The 21,784-nt window shown below is 32.9% G+C and overlaps 1 protein-coding gene across 4 annotated transcripts in view; it reads left to right on the top strand.

Annotated features, from left to right (window-relative positions):
- LOC124365657 (protein Shroom) overlaps positions 1-18,712 on the top strand; it is a 234,003-nt gene extending 215,291 nt beyond the window's left edge. For all 4 annotated transcript variants that reach the window (XM_046821632.1, XM_046821634.1, XM_046821633.1 and 1 more), the window contains 5 exons: positions 3,084-3,743; positions 13,881-14,022; positions 15,182-15,344; positions 15,748-16,014; positions 17,627-18,712. In XM_046821632.1, the coding sequence (XP_046677588.1) occupies positions 3,084-3,743; positions 13,881-14,022; positions 15,182-15,344; positions 15,748-16,014; positions 17,627-17,887 (1,493 nt within the window). In that variant the 3' untranslated portion in view covers positions 17,888-18,712. The remainder of the gene's footprint in view (positions 1-3,083; positions 3,744-13,880; positions 14,023-15,181; positions 15,345-15,747; positions 16,015-17,626) is intronic.
- The last annotated feature ends 3,072 nt before the right edge of the window (positions 18,713-21,784 follow it).

The following is a 21,784-nucleotide window of genomic DNA, read 5'->3' on the forward strand; positions in this document are numbered from 1 at the left end:
TCCTGAAGAGAAGTTTGGGTGGTTTTTTATGTACTCATTTGCATAAAAGTTTGTTATACTGACAAAATAATTTAGTAAATTTATAGTGAAATACATATAAAAATAATCTAAATTCTTACTATTATCATGGGTTCAATGTTTAGGTCCTGGCATTTTATTGAATATAAATTTGCGATTGTAGTCTACATCATTTCCTTCTTCTACAGTTAGCTAAATGATGTTTAGCTCAGTCTCATCTGAGTCATCAACTTGACCTATGTTATGCAGGTCAGGGTTAATTCTTGACCTACCTTGAGGTTGTTTTTGTTGCTGCCCAGAAATACTTGGTATATGCCGATCAATGTTTTCACAGTTTCATCAGCTGTTCCTGGGTCATAATCCGGGCCAGCATCACTGTTGTCGCCCCCAAACAGATCATCATCATTATCTGAATTATGTTCATCATCGAAAGATACAATATCGTTTACAAAACTATCACTTAGTGCACCTTTATCAACAAATACACCGGTGCCAAAATCTTATTATCTTCATTTGCCGAAAGTTCTTGTACAAGTGCATTCTCACTCACTGGAGATTGTTTGCTATTACACTTACTCATATTTTACACAGAAATAACTTTAACTATGATAAATAAGATACGTAAACATGAACTAAAATACTAGAAAAATCATAATATAACCTTATAATGCACTAACAACAGACAAAATAAATAACCTGATTGCTATACAAACACCAACCAACCGGAGTTAGGACATCTAGGCATAGACCAAAAGCAAAACTTACAAGGCTGCCATCCAAAGATACGAAAATCCAAAGTGACAAAATATTTCCTCCATGTAGCCCGTTTCCTTGTAAATCGATTGATGTAATATCACGTTATTTGAGCAGCCTTAAGTACAAAAATAAAAATAAAAGCAAGCGATTTGACACATCAGATTGTGGCGTTTTTTGAAGATATAGGGTGATTCAATTTATCGGACTGTGGCACTTAAAAGGATTAAATCTTCTTTGAATCCAGTTTGATAGGGTTGGCTAATTTCCTTCAGGCAAGTATACATGGCACTTGTTCCTCTTACTGACTATAATATTGACTACTATTAGAAAAAACTCACGTCAGATAATTTTTCTTCTACGTCAGTAGATTTTACATTATGTTTTTAGAAGCATTTCATCTCACTTAAGTGCGAAAAATACGAAAAATAAAACTTAACAAGAAACCAACACATATGTTTTTACCAATTAATTATGATATTAACCTCAACACTATATTTAAGTTTTAAATATTTCTTTTAAAAATCTTGTGCATCAGCTGCCTTAGCCTCCAAACAGGGATGGATGCTACTGCTACAGAGTTGAATACTTTGCTGGTGCAAGTCAACAAGGAAGAGACTCTTGTTGTCAATGTCCACTTGTGTCTATGGGCCTGTAAATGTCCAGTTTTATTTGCTAGACATAGAAAACTAGAGTAATTAATTAGTAAATAAATATGATATGTATTTATAACTTATACTAAACTCTATCAACATTATCACTATATCATTATCTAAACATTATCAGTTTAATTTATTTATATAATTAGCATTTTTCACTTTGCAAATGTTTGCAGAAATAACATAAACAAAAATTGTTGAAATATACCTTATCATAAACAAAAATTGTTGAAATATACCTTATCATATACAGTTAAAAAGTATGTAGAATTATTAGTAAAAAGTAAGAAAAGACCAAACTATTCCTGGATTAAATTCAATAATTTCAGTTGCAGGTCTAAATTTTCATAATTTGTGGGGTTAATTGTCAACTAAGGGTATGTTTCAGTGTTCAATGTTCCATAGCATCTTGATTACAGAAGACACAGCAACATAAAAATATTTCAAATATTAAATGTATTTGTTTATTATTTATTATTAATTTATTTTCCTCATTTTGACATTAATGAGAACATCTTTCAACAACTTTTGTTTATGTTATTTCTGCAAACATTTACAAAGTGAAAAATGCTAATTATATAAATAAATTAAACTGATAATGTTGATAGAGTTTAAATTTATTTATTTTATTTTGACCAAATCAAGAAAACCATGAAACGAGAAAAATCTGCAAAAATATATGAGCTATCACATTTTTTTAAAGAAGCAGTTACTCTATTTACTGTTTTTTGTAATTCCTTAGAATATTCCATTCAATTTTTTAACACCTTCAATAAGCAATCTGGCAATACTGGCTATACTCCCCTTGATGTTCTTCATTGGTTTGCCTTATCACAGAGGCTTTGTTCCAGTTATATATTCTAACTTCTAACAAGTATCACATCTATGTATATTGTTAAGTATAAATCCTCCTTTCCAATAGTTACAATGTTTACTATTATGCATATTTCTATTGTCATGTATATTAACAGAAATAATTATTAATTGAAGTTGTTTACCAAGACCTTAGTCAGTTATATTGACGGCTTAGATAAGATATCAGTGAACAAACACACCTGCTTCTCTCTTGCCACTTAGTCATACAGTTCTGGATAGCTTGCGTGAGTGTGTAGGAAATGTCTCACCTAACCCTCAAGTTTCATCCTAAATTGATTAGGAAGAATGCTGTGCGCCATAGACCTGTCAGTCTTCATGCATCCACATTCTATGTTCCACTCTCGTTTGCCCTATATCAAGGTACTCTCTTAGCTTGTGTTTCAATTTTAATCAGTAATTGACTCTTATATTTTTCATTCTAGTTGACTTGTGCAAGTTTAGTTTTAAAAATAAGTTAAGTTGTCTCAATTAACACGTTCACTGTGGATGACATCTATTGGCATCATATTGAACCGATGCCAATTACAGGTTTTGGCATGCTCGCAGGCATATTGCGAAGGGATTGGATCTCCTGACTGCAGTTGTAAGAAAAAGCTACAGAAAGGAGAAATAACTGCACAATATTGTTCAGATTAGGTAGATGGAGAGATGTAAGAGTCGTTACATACCTGCCCACTCAGTTTGTAAACGCCATGAATGTTATCACAAATTAATCCATTTACAACAGTTTTTATCAATAGTCATGGCAAGTTTGTCATACATTTTTTCATGTTTCAGAACCGATGAAGGAAAAGTCGGCAAGTCAAGATTCTGGTCTCGATGACAAACAATCATATTCTGAAGGAAGCAAAAGTCCTAGTCAAGAGAACCTCGCGAGTTCAACAATTTCATCTTGTGATAACATAGAAACGTCAAAGACGTTGCCTAGGAACTATTCTTTGTCCCTGCTGTCACCAACAAAGAGGCCTACGAGGACTCCAAGGACACAGTCAGACCCAATCAAGGCAACTCCAAGGGAAGTGATTGAAGAGGTGGCAAAGGCGTGTGAACCCAAGGAAGTGGAATGTGACAGTGAGAGACTAAAGCCACCGCAATCACCAAGCGCGATGTCCGCTACATCGACTTCAACAGAGGAGCTGATAAGCGCGAGTGAGAGTCTTGTGAGTGTGAGTGCAGAAGAGGATAGAACTGTAGAGGAGCCGCTGCGGCTTGTCCAGAGGACGGAGGTTACGCTGCGCGTAAATGCTCCAACCACTGACACTGCTTGCCAGACCGACGTAGTGACCACTCCTCTGCCCTCCCCACCTCCTGCCACCTCCCCTGCCCCCTCTCCACCCCCTATCAGGCATCAGTTGCACGAGGAGATTGAGTGTGATCAGCTATCCCGGGACTTGGCCAGCCAACTGAGTCCATCTCACCGACTTCAAGGCATCCTAGGTTAGTAATTTCCATATTTATTGCAGCTTTAAAAAAAAAAGTAACAGGTATAAAATTTATATTTACTTACCAACATAAACACAAACACGATTACTTACTTTTAGTATGATACATAGTAGTTAACTTTAGCCATTGTAATAACACAGAGTGGCTACTTAGTGTATCGTACTAAATCATGTTTTATCAATGTTTAAATGGATCCAGTTAATTATAAAACAACAGTAAAGCTATAGTAAACAAGAATTAATAAAATACTTAGTTTATGAAACACTACTACTTCATATCTCTTATTACTATCCAAGTTGGTGTTGCCAAGTTTGATAATTGGGTTTTTGCTAGAGGGACTGTTATATTCTTGTACCAATCCTATAACTGATACTTCAAATAGGAAACTGTTTTTTTTCCCAGCATAACTAGCAAGTACAAGTGTTTTTTGTTTGTTTACTAAATAGAGGCTAGTAGTTCCAGTTGTAAAAGTAAAATTTTGGATTCACAAGGGTATATAGTGTAAATGTCTAGTTTTGAAAAAAAAAATTAATTTTATTATGGGGCTGTTAATGCCCACAATTCGTACCAAAGGCTGACACTGGTTTCAAAGTTCATAATTTTGCATTTGATCAAGGATGTCATTTCCTCGTATAATCTGAGGTGTAGATTTAAAAAATACAGTAGTTCAAGTCCTGCCCTCACTGAAATTATTTCAACCTCTACAAATTAAGTTTTGGATAAGAATCCATAACACTTACCAAAAATTTCTGCATAACTTCACTGAACAAAACTTTCAGAGTCTAAAACCATCCCTCGCTCAAAGTTTATTTACAAAAAATGTTCTGGAATGCTTATAACATTTATTAAACCTTTTGTAATTAACAATGTTTTGTATCTTGAATGGCTTCTGAATTTTTTTTTCATCAAGAACTGCCTATAGGAATGCTGAAAGAAGTTTACGCTTTGTATAAAAGATGATCTTATAGATATCTCAGCCAAGTTCTTTGGCCAGCTTGGTACACCATTTTTATCTGTTATAGCAACCGTTCAAACTTAACAAAAAATTAAACCTTAATTATTTATGAAACTAGAGAAATGTTTTGGAATGCTTACAACAATTCCTAAACATTTTGCTATAAGCATTTTTGTTTCTTGAATGCTTTTGTAGATATTGAGTACATGTAAATCCCATGAGAATAAATTCATAATATTTAAGCTGTACAAAATCTACCAACTTCTTCTGACTGAGCCGGAAGGACTATTTATTTATTTGTAAGTTCAATTTGGCAGTTTAACTTGAGCTTATTTTTTTAATAACTTTCTCAGAGTGTGCATTGGTTGTCTCGATCACAGCCACATCCCTGTGTTTGTTTTGTTTTATTGAGTGAAATTTACACAATGTTTGGAAAAACATTTTTTTATGAATGGAAATTTTATTTAAATGTATCTGTAAACAACAGCCATAAAAGGTTGATATTGCAATAGAGCTGATTGGCCTTTACTCTCAATGCTTGAGTATGAGTGTCATTGTAATATAAATAGTAAAACATGTCTTGCATGAGATTAAATTTGCGGCGAGTGCCGCTACAGATTTGAATTTGGCGCGCGTAATCCTTCTGTAGCCGCGAACGCTATTGCCAGCTGCGCCGACCTCTAGCCCTTAGCTCAAACAATAGGAGCCTCCTACCATCCGGAATTCTTCCGGACAGGTTCTGGTAGGATGGTTCCTGCTAGGTTAGCAGGCAGGGACCGGAGGTTGTGAGACAGTCGTGCAGCGATCGGGTGAAGCGGACGGGTAAAGTGAGTGTACGTGGCCTGGGACTTGATATAATTATTGTTAGGGAACCTTTCGGAACTATATCCAAATTATTAGTTAATCTTTATTCATCAAAGCTGGTTAGGTTTTGGATAGAGGGAATCTAGTGGCGGATCCACGGATTATTCCTCTGGAAGGTCCCCCCTTCCGGTCGCGACGACACGAGGTCGCAAATTCAATCAAGTTTTATATTTTTTACCTTTGAATTTTAATGTTGTGTGCTGTTATAGACTTTCACTAACAGTTTGTAAACTACAAGTACTAAATCAGATAGCTCATACATTTTATAGCCTTCACTTCATTTTATAATATTTTCATAATATGAAGCTTATTATATTTATGTTATTTTAGTTCAGTAGTACAGTTTATTTAATTAGACTTACAAACAAGCTTTGTATCTGTTTCTCACCAGAAAATCTCACAATCTTTTTATCACAAGTGATGTTGAAATGGCAGCATAGCACCTTGCTAAACCTTCATCTTACATTGATACAAATTGTTATAATTTTCTGTGATGTTTGATTCATCAATGAGGACATAATTAAGCCATTAATAAAATAAACAATTTCACTTTAAGATAATTATCATTGTTATCTTTAATCGCAACAGATGAAAAGTCTATTTCCATTATGTATATAATATTGTATGAGCATCTTCTCAGCATTTCCCTAAATAATTATAACCGATTTGACCTAGTTTCTTAAATTGTACTTGCTTTAATGAGGAAATGAAAGTTAGATGTCCACCACCAACAACTGGCGGTTTAATGCTCAACTCTGAGTAGACATTATCAACAACATTTTGATGTAGCTGAATCAAGATTGAAGGGGTGGTAAAACATATCTGATTTTTATACCAATTAACTTAGTCTGCATTAAGTGATTGAATCATACAGTTTGTTTTGTGTTTGATGCTCAGTTCAACACCTGTAATATAAATATGCTAATAGTCAGATTGTCCATGTGTCAATTGTTGTTGTTGAATGAACTGAACCGTGGAAGACGGGGTGGGTCCCCTCAGAGCAGCTTCTGAAACAAATGTCCTATTGACTGCTAGAGAGTAAAGCATCAGTGTATTACATCATACATTTTAGTGCTGGGGGAGAATGATACAGTGCTGAAGTGTTTTTAATGGAGTGAAGTCTCTAACAAATAGATGAACAATGAAGAAGATATACGTGTCAGTGGAGTTGGAGGATAGACGGCAAGTCTAGATGAGTGAAGTGCCTAGGGAGGGTCGTGGAGCAGGGTCCTTAAGGGATGTGGTCCTACTCCGAGGAATAAGCCGAGTCAAATAGGTGCCGAGCTTGTGCCTTGGGGTCCTCACTTACTAAGACAATACATAATCGATGTAGTGAACACACAAACAAAGAAATAAAAACTGAGAATACTTAATACATTGCAAAAGAATGAATAAACTACAATAAATAAGTAAGTTTATAAAATAAAACTATTTTTATGACCTCAAAACATAGTGACCAATTACAACAAAACAATCATCTGTATGAATTGTTGTTGTTGTGTTGTGGTTATTCCTGGTATAATAATAACACTTTGAATAGGCAATGCTGAAAATTCCTATAAACTGGTGACAATATCTAATATGTATTAGGAAAACCTGAATGGAAAATAAAGGTACTACATTATTTTTAGAAATGATTATTTTCTAATCTACTTTGCATTTTTCTTATCTTTCTTTATCATATTACATAGTTTCAATTACAGTACTTTATACTGAGTATTGTTTTAAGTCTGGATATGCAAAAGCATAAACAAAACAATCTGAAAATGTATATTGTTCATTTTATAAATTTAAGATTGAACATTATATTGAAAGTGATGATTTTAAATGGATACCATAACTTATCTTACAATTGAATAATCTACAAATGACTAACATCTCGACAACCTGGAAATTAGCATATATTATAACATTTATGGTACAGGTGTTGAACTGAGCATCAAATACAAAACAAACCATTGATTCAATCACTTAAAGCAGAGTGAGTTAATTGGCAGAAAAAGTCAGAACTGTTTTACCATCCCTTCACTCTTGTCCAGCCACAGGATATTGCTGACAATGCTATAAGGATGGCATTATGGGAAAATTCCACTTGATTCTAAATACGTCTTCAAAATTCAAAAAAGAATTGTAAGAACTATATTTCATTTACATTAATTGCAGTTTTGTATTAATATTTTTTTTAATTATAAAATTTTATTTTTACCATTAATACACATATTTCAATACAGAATATATAATACAGAGTGCTTTATTCTTGAAGAAAGAATGTTGTCAAAAAAATTAATGAAGTAGTTATTTTTACAATAAACTCTCATTTTTTCTGAGTACACAGGTTCACTCAAAGAACTCCTCCATACTGTAGATTGGATCCTACAAGAACCAGTTTGAGAGCTAACTCCCAAAAGCTTTTGTTGGAATACTAATAGTGCTTGCAAGAAGAAGATTGATAAACCTGGCACCGGCATAGGATTGCTTACTTGTGTAGAGTGCAGTTCGGTGGGTAGGGATGTTGAAGCCCCTGGCAAAGCTTGTTTGGTGATCGTGGATATCCGCTAGTCAAGTTTTGTTGAGAGGCATAGAGCATATATATAGAGAAAAAACCATGAAGATCTGTAGGTTTCAAAATATTTCTCTGCAGCTTTCTCTAGGATAGATTCTTGTAATAGCTCATATTATTCACTTTTGCATTAAAAAATGTGTTGTATATTTTGGCACGATGATCCACTCTAAAGTATGATGGTAGTATTCTAACAAGGCATGGCATTTTCACTGATTTTCCCATATAGACCGATTTCGACAGTTTGTGTCTGGTCTTTGAGGTAACTTACGATTCAACCAAGTGCGGTAATTATGGTTCTAACGTTTTCAAGTTTTACTACGATAAGATCATGATCAAGGCTATTGAACACCTCACTAAGATCTAAATATGAATTTGTGTTGGTATTTCCTGTACCAATTTCATCAAACATGAAGTCTACATTTCCACTAATCCTATGATGGTGGACCTACCAAGCAGGAACTCATATTAACCTTCAATGTGCAAGTTGTAAATTTGCAAACAGTTCAAAGTGAGCTCAGTATAATTTTTTCCACCAACTTAAAAAAGGTTGAAACCAATGATATTTATCTTTGTATCACCTTTTTTTTGAAATTGAGTAGGCCTCTTCAGCACCCACTGCTGGAGTATTTCCTCCCAAGCTAGCCTTACAAGTAGCAGTTTGAGCCAGAGTAAGTTTTCATTACTAAACCTTCTCTAGTAGACAATATTTTGCTGTTTAATAAATTATGGTATTTTGAGTGTGCACAGTTGGCGGTGTGATCAAGGGATGGGGGTATATTGTATACCCATGTATACAATACATAAACTTTTACTAAATCTTGATCTCCTACACACTTTATCAATTGAGGAGGAGGTATTTCCAGTGATTATGGTAGCTGATCAATTAAGTCCTTGAATGTCAATGATGGCTAATGTCTCGCTGAGATTTAGGAATTCCCCTGAATATTGAAGGCCATTGTACATTGGTATCCCCAAAATACAGATAATACCACTGCCTAAGGGAAATTCTTTCAGCTTCATGACAGAAGATTTCTAGCTTCTCCTAATGGGGCTCTTGGTAAGCAGTATACACCCAAAATATATAAATACATTCCAACAGATAGTATTTTCACTGCTGCCATTTTACAAGTGAGTTTCACAAGAAACTTCCTGAGCTTTGTTTTTATGGACTTTGTGAGTGAATATAGTGTCACCCTCTTTTTATGGTGACTTCTATTGAAGTTGATTGTTAAAGTCTAATTTAAGAGGTTCAAATTTTACATCAAGCCCATGCATGCTCAATAAGGAGTAAGAAATCTGACATTGAGTTGGTGAGATGATGCCTCTCAACCTTGATGCTTAGATGGTCTATATTTTGATGGAAGATCTCCAAAGGTTTCTCAGACAAGGGTTACTCAGAACTTCGTTATTAATTGTTATTTCAATTTTTTTCTAGTTTTTTACATGTCCTAAAAAGTATTGTTTTTATCTGGAGAGTTTTTGTGTGGTCTATCCATATTTGTTTGTTAATCCGCTTGTCAGTGTTGTGGCTTATGGTAGTATTTACATGAGGGTTCTTGTCAAAAGAGGCCTGTTTTTTAATCTGTATTGGACCAACTTTCCTAGTTTGTTAGTATTTGTCATGTGCAGATGGCTCTTGAATTGACTGCTTTTTCAGGATCCTTAGAATACCGTTTTTCCTAAACAGTTTTAACCTGTATTAATTGTACGGTACTATAGTGTTCGATATATTTTGTAAAAAAATTCTTCAACAGTTTTTACTACCTTTACATAAAAACTGCAGATGGCATTGCTGAAGATGGAGAATCTTGGAATGCTTCAAGCCTCCTATTCGCATTAATTCTCTGTTTAGGTTGGAGAGAAATGTTCGCCCAGTTGCCTTTTTGGTACTTGCATGGATACACTATGTGCATTTCCCCCCTTGTTGTTTTCTAAATTACTTTTTGCATTGGAATTAGGAGGATGTGCTATTTTAGGTGATGTATTTCTAGTGTTTTTGTAGTCCAAGATAATTCCTTATTCTGCATTTTAGTTAGACTGTCTAACTACGTGCCTGTGAGCTTGAAACCTTGTATCTCCTGAGATAATATTTTCCAATTATTTTTCAGACTAAAGAAAATCATTATCGGTTACACTAAAATTCTCTCTCTTATCTAATTCACTACCTTTCACTGTTTGAACAAGAAGTATATCACTCAGGTTTGAGGTTATATTTTGCCCTCCTTTTAAAATAAAAAGTGAATATATTCTATCAAAATTTAAAATTTCCTAAAATCTACCTTACAAATAAAGTGCAATACTTGGTGGCAGAATTCCTTAGTGAATGGTAGGTATTTGACAGACCCCTGTAATTTTGAATTTATTGCAAATTATTGTTTTAGTCCAAGTAAAATACTTCAATATTTATTTTTTCATTACACTCACTATTTTCACAGTTTACCTAACTAATGTAGCAATGTAAAATGTAAAATAAACATCTGAATTTAATACTCAAAGTTAATACTCAGTCTTAATGACCAAAATTATGGAAAATAGCTACTTACACAATCAACCATTATGTCTGCCATGAGCAGGTATATTTGCAATGATTTGATTTTTATACGTGCTATGCATGCATCCTTATTATCAGGAACAAAAGGTAGGATGTCAGAAATTTAATAGTGTGCCTTATTTAAGTTGTGGTAGTTAAATCCATATTTTACAAACATTACATTTGATTTGTCTGATTTTTTTAAATTATTGCAGATCTAATGTTGTTTGAAAGTTAATAATTGTAGTTGTGTATGGTTTGTTTTTACAAAAACTTGTAGAACTGAAGAATTGTGTTATCTGCTATGTGGTTATTAAAATTTAGCTTACTTACTGACCTCCACTTTCCATAATATATTTATGTTTGACTATTAAATAGTCTAATTAAACACTTAGTTTTCTCTAGACATAGTTTTATATCTAGAGTTGGATGGGTAACATGATACATCTACATATATAAAAATGAATGTTTGTGTGTTTGTCCTTTATGGAATCGTGAACTATTTGACCGATCATTATGAAAATTTGTATGTATATGTATTTTTCCACGGAAAAGGTTTATATGCTATACCCATTGATGTAACTCGCCACCAGGCGACAGTCAAAATATAAAAGTTATTAAAGCGCCTGCACATTTTAAACTGCAATCACTAGACAGTTACGTATATTAAAAAGCCAAACACTATTTGAAGGCTGAATTTTTGGTTGAACTTAAAGCTTGAGTGTTAGATCACTTTATAATGAAGTACATGAGCGTGTACAATGGCTATAAATATACACTTTGACAGATTTTCTTAATCGTGGCAACAAGCTTTACATCGGCGTTGGAAATAATGATTCACTTGAACCAAAAGTACTCTTACACGGGGAAAAGTGTGCGAAGCCGCGGGAAACAGCTAGTGTATTATAAATTTCCCATACATACAACTCCCATTGTTTAAGTAAGGTGTACACAATTATTAAATTAATAACTACAAAACCGAGTTGTATAATACCTTATCTTTTTACTGTTATTATTTAATATATACATTGTGAGTTAAAAGTTTGGAGACACTCTGTCTAGTTTTTTTATGGAAAAAGATGGAGGGATAGAACCTGGGATGCCTTTCTAGGAAATAAAAGTGAACTTTTTAGTCACTGTTGCAACTTTTTTCAAATTTTTTTACTGGATTGAGATAGATAGCTCTAGTTTCCACTGTGGTTCTTCTTTTATCAAAGCCTTTGAAATGAGGAGTCACTTAATGGGTTTTTTACATTTAAAAATGTTGAGCCGCCACTCCAAAATCCCATTTTGGGGAGATGGGCAAAGTTGTAACAGTGACTAAAAAGTTCACTTCTATTTTCTAGGAAGGTGTTCAAAGTTCCATACCTCCATCTATTTTCATAAAAAACTCAACAGAGTTACTTTTAACTCACACTATATAATTCATTATAAACTTTTAACTTATAGATAGATTGAGAATGCCATAAACCCGTGAAGTTCCCGAGCTTCCAAATCACAAAGTCAATCGAAAATTTATTTCCTGTGAACAAAATATACACAAACAAGATTACTCAAGTTCTTTTTAATTCTCCCATCACATGGAATCAGATTGAAGTTTATCTAGTTATAATATCATGCAAGATTTATTTACTCTTTAAAAACATAAAGTTGTATTACAATGTATAAAAATACCAATAATATACAAATTAAAAAGTTAACTTTTAAATTTTCTCACAAACAGAGCTGTTCAAAGCCTTGGGGGAGAGGGGGAATAGGTAAGCTGCTCCCGCCACTGCGGGTTGTAGGTTGTGGGAGGGGAGAACTATCAATTGATTCAACAAAATGTTATTTTAATTACACGATATTTAAAACAAATATAACAAATAATAATAGTTATAGTTCATCTTTTATATTTTCAGACTTCAGACTAAACTGTTCTAAACACAAGCAAAAACTCTTTTCATAAATAAATTATTATTTATCTAAAACAATATTTTATTTTAATCCTATGAGAAACAAAATTGTTAATATTATTTCTTGATAGTACAACAAATGTATATTACCTCAAAAAAGGGCAATACACAGACAAAACATCTGACAAAATTTTTTTATTGCAAAAAAGACAATACATAGATGTTCTGCAGGCATTCAGAAACGTCACTTTGGTAATATTAGTTATAACATTGTTTTATGCATCAAAATCTCTAGAAATATAGCCTACATAGTTTATAAAAAGTATTAGTAAAAATTAAACTTTATTTTATTTTTATATAATTATTTTTAAAATAACCAAAACTACTTTGATCACTTTGAGGATAAAAACACCAAATAATTTAGCTATGTAAATCCACTGTTTTTATTCGTAGTCTTATAATGAACAGATCATCTTTAAGAAGGGAGAAAAACAGATTATTGTCATTATATAAACACCTGAAGATTCTCTAGAAAATATATTCAGAATTACTGTTATTGTCTATCTCCCTATCCATCTCACTTGAGCGTTTTCCTGATCCACTGTTTAGTAACAAACAGTGAGTCTATACACAAAAGGATAGTCAGTTTGGTTATAGCCACTAATATCACTTTACACTGTTTAAACCATTGCAGTACTTCCTCCTATACTATGTATTTGTAAGATTGAATACCAGAAATCGTAACAAGTATTGAATAGTAGTGTCACTTTGATTATACAAATTTAACACCAAGCAAATAATGTTCTATAAATGTTATTAGAAACTTGCTGTCTCAGAAAACTCTAAATGAAATGTAGAATTTTGTTTATTACTTGCTTATTTGATAGTTTTGACGTTGAAACAATACATGACTGACGTGTAACTAATATGTTTTGAAAACCTGTTGCTGTTAAACTCCTTTATTTCAAAATACTACTATAGCTCATGGTAATTTTATAGTTTTAAAACTCCTAGTTTGGCAATAAACTCCGTTTACTAAGAAAACAATGAAAAGGCTGGTAATTTTTCTAAAAACTAATCAATGTCTCTGTATTAAAAAACTGAAAACTGGTTTAGTAATGAGAGAAGGATGGAAGTGGTTGAGATTTGCCATCAGGTAGATGTACAAATTTTTGAGAGATGTAATGTATGTAATAGAAATGTAAAATTTACAGAATCGTTACATATATATTTCTTCCAAAACTTTTGACCAATGATTTTTCAAAAATAGAATTATAGTGTAATGTGTTTGTGTAATATTCGTGAATGTTATATTTGATTGTAGCTCCTGGACCAGAGGTGAAGCGATCCACAGACTATGTAAGTGGACTGTTCCGGTTGGACCTGGCGCCTCGGATGCGGACATCGGTCGCTAGCACTACACAGACCACTGTCTCACTCCCACCCACCCCAACTCCTACCATTAGGTATAAATGTTGTTACTTAAAATAAATTATATAACACGAGAAATAACTGAAGAACAAAAGAGAGTACACAGGTTTTACAAAAGGCATTTTAACAGCTCAACAAGAACAATAACTATAAATATTATTATAAAGAAAATTATTGCGAATATGATCTAAGTTTCACAATACGTTGAAATATTATTAACACAATTAAATTCTTAATATATTTCTGCCCCTCTGAGGACATTATTGGTTTAAAATTTTGATTGGAAATAACTACATACCAAGGCCAAAATATCTTAAAATAACTATTGTGTTAATGGTACAACCAGGAAAACTTAAAAGGTAATCATGACACCAACCATTTAAGCCTATAGTTGGAACTAATGAATTGGCTTCACTGTTCATATTAATATCTTATTCTGAATTCAATACATTTAAAAAGTCTCAAACATGAACCCTGCAATATGATACATGTAACACATTAACCATCGAAGAAGAAATTAGATTTCATCACAATTCAATGTCACTAATATGTGATACAGTCTCCTATTTACTAATGGTGAAATTTCCAAATTACATGGAAATTTATCTTATTTGTATTGGTTGATTTTTCATTTAAGTAAAGTAATGTTCTTTTGTACTTAAAAAAGTCAACGTCTGCTGGTTCTAATGTACAATGTCTAAAATTTAAATTTTCCAGTACAATGCTGTAATTTATTAAACGCATATTATTTTTAGATTGACTGTTAAATGTGAAACATAACCTAGCTATCGCACATTAGCTCGACACATTATAATGTGTCTACCATTATTAAAGTACAGTGGAGACTAATCATATGACATTGCTAATGCGTTGTGAACTTTCTGAAAGACCAAAAGCCTGTTAAGTAAGCATTTTTTTAACACTATTTTTCATGTAAACATGGACACTATTGTAAATTTACATTTTTAAACTGTCAACAGATTTTTTACTAAATGAATTGAATTCTCTGTTCCCATTTTTTTTTTTTTTTTTTTAAATAGATAGTCAAAAAGGCTAAGTTTGAAACCTGTAGCATGATATAGCAATATTTTAGGTTCCATTGACAGATAGACTTGGTAAACATAGGCACTTGTATTGTTCTGACATATTGACAGATAGACTTGGTAAACATAGGCACTTGTATTGTTCTGACAGTAAAGAGGAAGAGAAGGAGAGAGAGAAGGGGAAAGAGAGAGAGAGTGACAGGTTACCGTCAGATTCTGCCTACTTTACAACGTCTGAGTGCAAGGCTCGGTTGCTGCTCAGCCAGAACCAGCAGCCTCCGCTGCCTGGGAACACAAATTTACACCAGAAAAAGGTTTGTCAAATTTCTATATTTGATATAAAGAGGGTCAGGCTCGCTTTAAATGATTTATTTAATAGTATATCAGATCTTAAATAGGGTACTCCATAGTAAACACTTACAAAATACATAATTATTTTTGTTATTCTCTATTATTTTGTTCAAAATATAATTAACAATAGATTTGTTAACATATTGAACGAAGTCCCTTACAATAATTGTTTTCGTGTTTAACATGTAGGAACAGACATAACCTAACTTTTCCAAAGACAGATATTATTTTCTTTTAAATTGATTAATAAGAATATTTTCATAATCCTAAAATATTAAGATAAAAAAAAGTAAAACATTATGATTAATATTTTGGAAACTAGTCATTTCTTAACATGTTTTTGTGACTTGTATTTCTTGTTTCCAGGAGGAGCTAGTGAGCCGGCTGTCACGCAAGTTAAGTGTGCTGAGAGCAGAAGCGGTGGCAGTGGAGGAGGAAGGTCGAGTGAATGAAGCCCTCGGCCAAGGAGTTGGTGAACGAGTATCAGCACTCGCCAGGCCCCATGAGGTCTCCAAGTTCCGTCTCCATGTCAAGGAGGTGGGCCACATCACAAGTCTACTGCTGGGCCTTTCCGGACGTCTGGCACGAGCAGAGAATGCTCTCCTCAACCTACCGGACGATCACATCGATCGGGTGAGTTAATTATACGTAGTATGTCCCCTTCAGAGATTTTATCTATATCTTGAAGACACATTTTTTTAAAATTTAGTTTCAAATTTTTCCTTATAAAATAATGTGATTAATGTAATTAAGATAATGTGCTTAAGGGTGTATAAAAACGATGTAACATACCAATATGGTCTTCATTCTTTTGTAGTGCTTGTTCTAATAAATTTCTACAGTACATACGTTCATTTAGTTTTCACTACATTCCAATCAAGTTGATAACTTTGTACAGGACAATAATTTAATACCCATAATTCAATGCACCAAAATTAATCTTATTCAACATTTATGACATCATTGTATTTCTTTAAAACTAGAAAATACTACAATGTTTCCATTGTTGGACTTGGGCACAAAGAACAGTAGTGGGTGAACTGAGGGATTGTAAAGTGGTTTCTGCAAATATAAACTCAAAGCAAATGTAAATTTAAACCAAAACTAATTTTATAATACATTGAGTTTTACAATCTTCATTAACAATTATAACTCCTTTACAACGAAGGTTGTAAATTTATTTGCAAATACTGTAACACTGTACCTCTGCACCAAGTAAGTTTGAACTAAAACATTAACTGTTCAGTTTATCTTTCTTTTAATAACTTTCTTGCTTACAGATTTAGTCTGACTAAATATTTTAAAAAGTTCCTCACTAGTTTCCACATTTATAAAAATTAATACCACTAACTAAATTTTACATATCGTATTGAAATAAACTGTAACTTGGCCATTTTTTATCTTCCATTGGGAGTGACATGTACAATATATTCGAGGGTACTCCAACCGTCAAATCAACAGTAATAAAATTGTAATGTATAATGACAGTAATAAAATTGTAATGTATAATGATTTGGAAACTAATGCAATCTAGACTACATATTGTAAAATTATGAAACCTGTCCAGCAACATAATTAAATTTCCTCTCCTGTCAGTTTTCTTGCTGGAAGGCTTAATTATGAATTTACTGTATTCTTACGTAAGATGAAATGTCAGCTACCATCAAGGCTAATGAAAAATACAGTAAGACACTTTGAGGATCTTAAGTGGCCGTACTGGCGGCTATCTTGATTTTAGCTCATAAGAACACTATTACACTGTCTTAAAGCACTTTTATACCTTATTTTTATCCATAGAAAAATGGGAAATGACTTATTTTAAAGATATGATTAACATGCATCTGAACACTGTTTAATTATTTTGATATATTAATTGATAATTTAGAAAATGCAATAAACATAAAAGGAATATCTTTTATGTTTCTTTTTAAACACAAAAAATAAAAACTTAACTAGAAAAACTAAAAAGTTGTTGAATGCATTTGCATCATGCTTTTAAAATGAGCCATCTCCCATAATTCTACAATAAAAAATAAGATGTAACAGTGTTTGAGGTTTAACACCGTTCTAATAGGGTAAATTAACCCATGAGCAAAAGAAAAATAAACTTGGATTCTTGGGATAAATTGAATGATATACTACTTTTATAGTTAGTTTTGATAGAGGAAATCTAATTCTGAAATTTTTTAATATTTTTGTTATATTAAAAAAAACATAGTCCTTTATATTTTTATTTTGTTTTTAGAAAACTCTAGAGGGGAAGAGAGATAAGCTTCGAACACAATTGGAAGAAGCGAAAGAGCTGAAGCGTAATATCGACCGCAGGAGTGAAGCTGTATCCGCCACGTTGTACAAGTACTTGTCAGCAGAGGAGTATGCGGACTACGACCACTTCATCAACATGAAGGCTAAACTGCTAGTGGACTCGCGGGAAATTACTGACAAGATCCAGCTGGGTGAGGAGCAGTTGGCAGCCCTGCGGGAGACCCTAGACGAGCCCAGGTGAAGTTGGCAACACTGGTCTGTCACGGTCGCTAGTCATCACCTCCGCAGTGGCTCCAACGTTACCTTGTTAATGTTGCTTATGTTCTGTAAATGACTGGTTTTCATTGCTTTACAAGCGGTCAGCTCGACCGACACTTGTCAAAGGATATAAAACGTAGAATTGTAATGTTAAACAATAGTCATCACTGTGCAATATTCACTTTGTGAGACAACCACCATCCTGTAACTTTTGAATCTGCTGTAGTCAGTAAGTAACAGTATTTTTAGTTTGTGGTAGATTACTGTTCGTCATTGTGAATTTTATACACAGATCAACAATTCACATAATAATTAGTAAACTGTATTTAATCTGTAAGAATGAAACTTATTGTTGCTCACAGCAAAACAGTTATGCAATAATATTCCTAGTATTTGCTAACATGGTACTGTATCTCCTCTTGTAGATTTAAGCTCAAACAAAATGAAATTGTGTAATTCTCACCTCTATGCTATCCATACCGTAGTTGAAGTTAAATATATATATTTCACATTTGTTTTATTTTAAAATATACTTATGGGATTAAAAAATCATTATCTGTATTGAACGAAATTCTAGTTATGTTAATTGTTAAATAAGGAATTACTGGAAGCAGTATGACATTTTTTGAACTTTTCAATCATTATAAAATTTTGACAAGACATTGTAATATGCAAGATGAATATTTTACTGTACTCATTGTCATTTTATTTGTAAAATATAACCTATAGCAAATTCTTCTAGTAAAAACGTTCATATTGTACAATAGATTTGTTGCCTTTTGTGCAGTATAAAAAATTAATAATTAGTTAAAGAAATTATATTATTTACTCCCATCTCAAAACTAATTCCATTGCTCTAGTTTTTAAATTCCTCAGAGTTCAATTTGTTACACTAGAGTGGTTATGTTAATAAATCTGTTTAAAATGTAGCATTGAAGTATCTTCGCATGAAGTCGAGTTGAGTTCATGTTGAAAGATTGAATGTAGTTGTCAGATGACCTCTTGCACTTTGCCAGTTGATTACTGCATCAAATGTTAAAGATGGTTAGTCTGATTCATCAAATATACTTGAATCATTGCTGTTATTTTAATTTTTGCAAACAAATTCTTAGAGTAAAATTGTATTTCAGTTGTATTAAAATTTAGATGCATACAGTAGGTGAATCTTGTCACGTCTCGAAAAGTGTAAATTAATTTAAATGCTACACAATTTAAGTGAAAATTAAATTTGTAATTTAAAGACATGTTACACACTTTTAAATACTCGATTATATGAATAAAAAGAACAGTATATACATCATGTTAACTAAAATGTCGGTGTTAGTTTATTTTTAAATTGTGATCACCAATCTTAAGACTAAAGCAACTTAAAAATAAGAACAAAATAGTCATTATTATAAATGCTCCTTGTATGTTTATTGAGTCCAAGCTGTTAGTGAAATCTAAATCGATGTTTGCGTTTTTACATGTAATGGTGAGAATAAATCCTGTTGTTAATGTATGTGTTAATCTATATTTGTATATGATGATAGTTATTGTTGTATTATATGTTGTAAATAAACAGACAGCCCAAGGTGCTCTTTATCTATAAATATTGTTGTTAATCAACCCTTTACATTTCTCCACAAAAGTTTTTAATATCAAAATGTATTTTTTAAGAATTTTCTGATTTTGCAGCAATTTACATTATTTAGATATTAATCTTTCATGGTATTGGCATATATTAGACTTTGCTATACTAGCATAGATGGCCACATTCTGATATATCAAACTACTTTGTTATATTTCTTGATGTTTACTAAAAAAAAGAGATTGATAGCACATATGAAAACACCATGTTGTTCACAGTACTAGCCAGTTAAATGTTCAAGGTTACTTGGGTCCGCTAGGGGTAACTAACTTTGTATATATACACATTTTTAAACATTACAACTGACATCTGCATCACTGAAAATTTAGCAAACATGTTTGAATTGGCAGGAACATAAATGGAGACTAAGAGGAGTAAAGATATAAATACAAAGGGAAAGTAATCATAAAATGGAAATTTGTACCGACAACACTGAACCCTTGTCAATCCACTCAGCTCCACATGAGACAGATTAACAAATTGCTTTATACAGCTTTGGTGATTGTTTTATTTGATCAACCTGAAATGATCAAGTCAACATTATCCTTAGCAGATGATAAATTCTAGGAACACAATTGTCCAGAATGCGATTATCTGTAGTTCTGTTTTCCAAAGTATAAGAATCCATTATTAGAATTACATTTATGTTTGTAATTCTGTCTTTATTGGTATAAATTTATTTAAAACCCAAAGCAAGTTTTTAACAGTGGTTCACCTACTTTAAAATTTTAATCATCCAAAATAGGCTTGGCCCCATAAACTTTAGAAAATTGCATAACTAGTTTATTTAGCCAAAACTCATTTATGACTCATGCCCTAAGATGATGAGATCATGCACTAAAGGATTGCCCTCAACACTCCAATATCAGTAACCATTGGGTCACTTCATTTTCTACAGAGTGTAACAGGCTTTTTGTCGAAAAATATTGAACTGCTTTTATTCACAATCCAACCATCATCACATAAAGCCACACTGTGACATTTGCTGTGATCCCTGAGCTATTGGTAACTCTGTTAACACATGAGCAGTTGCCTCTTGACACATGAACATACTCAGCAATGTTAAACTAAACATTACATTTCTTCTTTTGTGCTTATTGTTGGAATGTCGTTAATTTGCTTATACTCTCAACCTGGGATTCCAAGTGAAATAGATAGGTTACAGATATTCGCACTCTTCTTAAGTTAAAAAATGTCCACTAAACTAATATAGTTGTTCAATATCATTACAGTAAGAAATTCCAAGCATGTAGAAAGTCCTTGGTCCTCTTACACCAGGGCATGATTGTAACTATGTTGACAAGCTCTGTTCAGCTTTATAGGCTCTTCTATCTTTCCTAATTTTTAAAGAAAATAAACCCTAGAAAATAATACTTTTACACATGTTTTACGAATACAAATAAAGTTGTTGAATTAGTAGTTGAACAGTCTGACAATAATGCCTCTGGCCATCAGTGCGAGCCTCCCCCTGCAATAGCAACAAACAGAACATTTATTTTGAGATATGATCAGTAAAATATTAAAAAGTCTAGAGGATCTAATCACGTTTGAGAGAACTAAAAATATTACAAACTAAACTGCAGTAAGAGCAAGTACTAACGAGTCATACTGACAGGTTTGTATGTGCATGTTACCGCAGCGTGGGACCTACTTAGAGTGTACCAGACATAACTTCTTTAGTCTTAATAACTATTTTAAGGCAAGGAAAATACATATTCTACAATATTTATAGTATATTCAGAAATCAGAATCTCTTTATTTACAAAATCACAAGGAAATGTAATGGCGTCAATTTTACAAAGTTTATGATCTTGAGGTTTCTTGCTTTACAGATCAAATCAAATCAAAAAATTCTTGAGTTGTATATATTGGTTGCTCTAACAGCCAGCTTTGTAGTTGTCTGTGAAGATCTTTCCCTCTTAGGCTTTTCAAGAAATCTGGCAGCGAGTTGTAGAATCTCTGCCCCGCATAAGATGGCTTTTTTGTGTACTTGGTGGTATGGTGCAAGGGAAGGTGGTAGTCCAAAGCTCTTCTTGTGTTGTAGGAGTGTATATCCTTACTCCTAGGGAGTCCCAGTTGGTCCCCATGCACAACCACTGCATGTATGTACATGGCTGTGACCGTTAGGATCTTCAACGATTTATAGGCTTCTCTACAGCTCTCTGTTGGGCTTAAGTCAGCTAGTGCCTTTACTGCTTTTTTCTGGAGGACAAGAATTCTGTTTAGATTCTGTTCAGATGTCCCTCCCCA

Source organism: Homalodisca vitripennis, chromosome 1 (genome assembly GCF_021130785.1).
Source record: "Homalodisca vitripennis isolate AUS2020 chromosome 1, UT_GWSS_2.1, whole genome shotgun sequence".
NCBI classification, from domain to species: Eukaryota; Metazoa; Arthropoda; class Insecta; order Hemiptera; family Cicadellidae; genus Homalodisca; species Homalodisca vitripennis.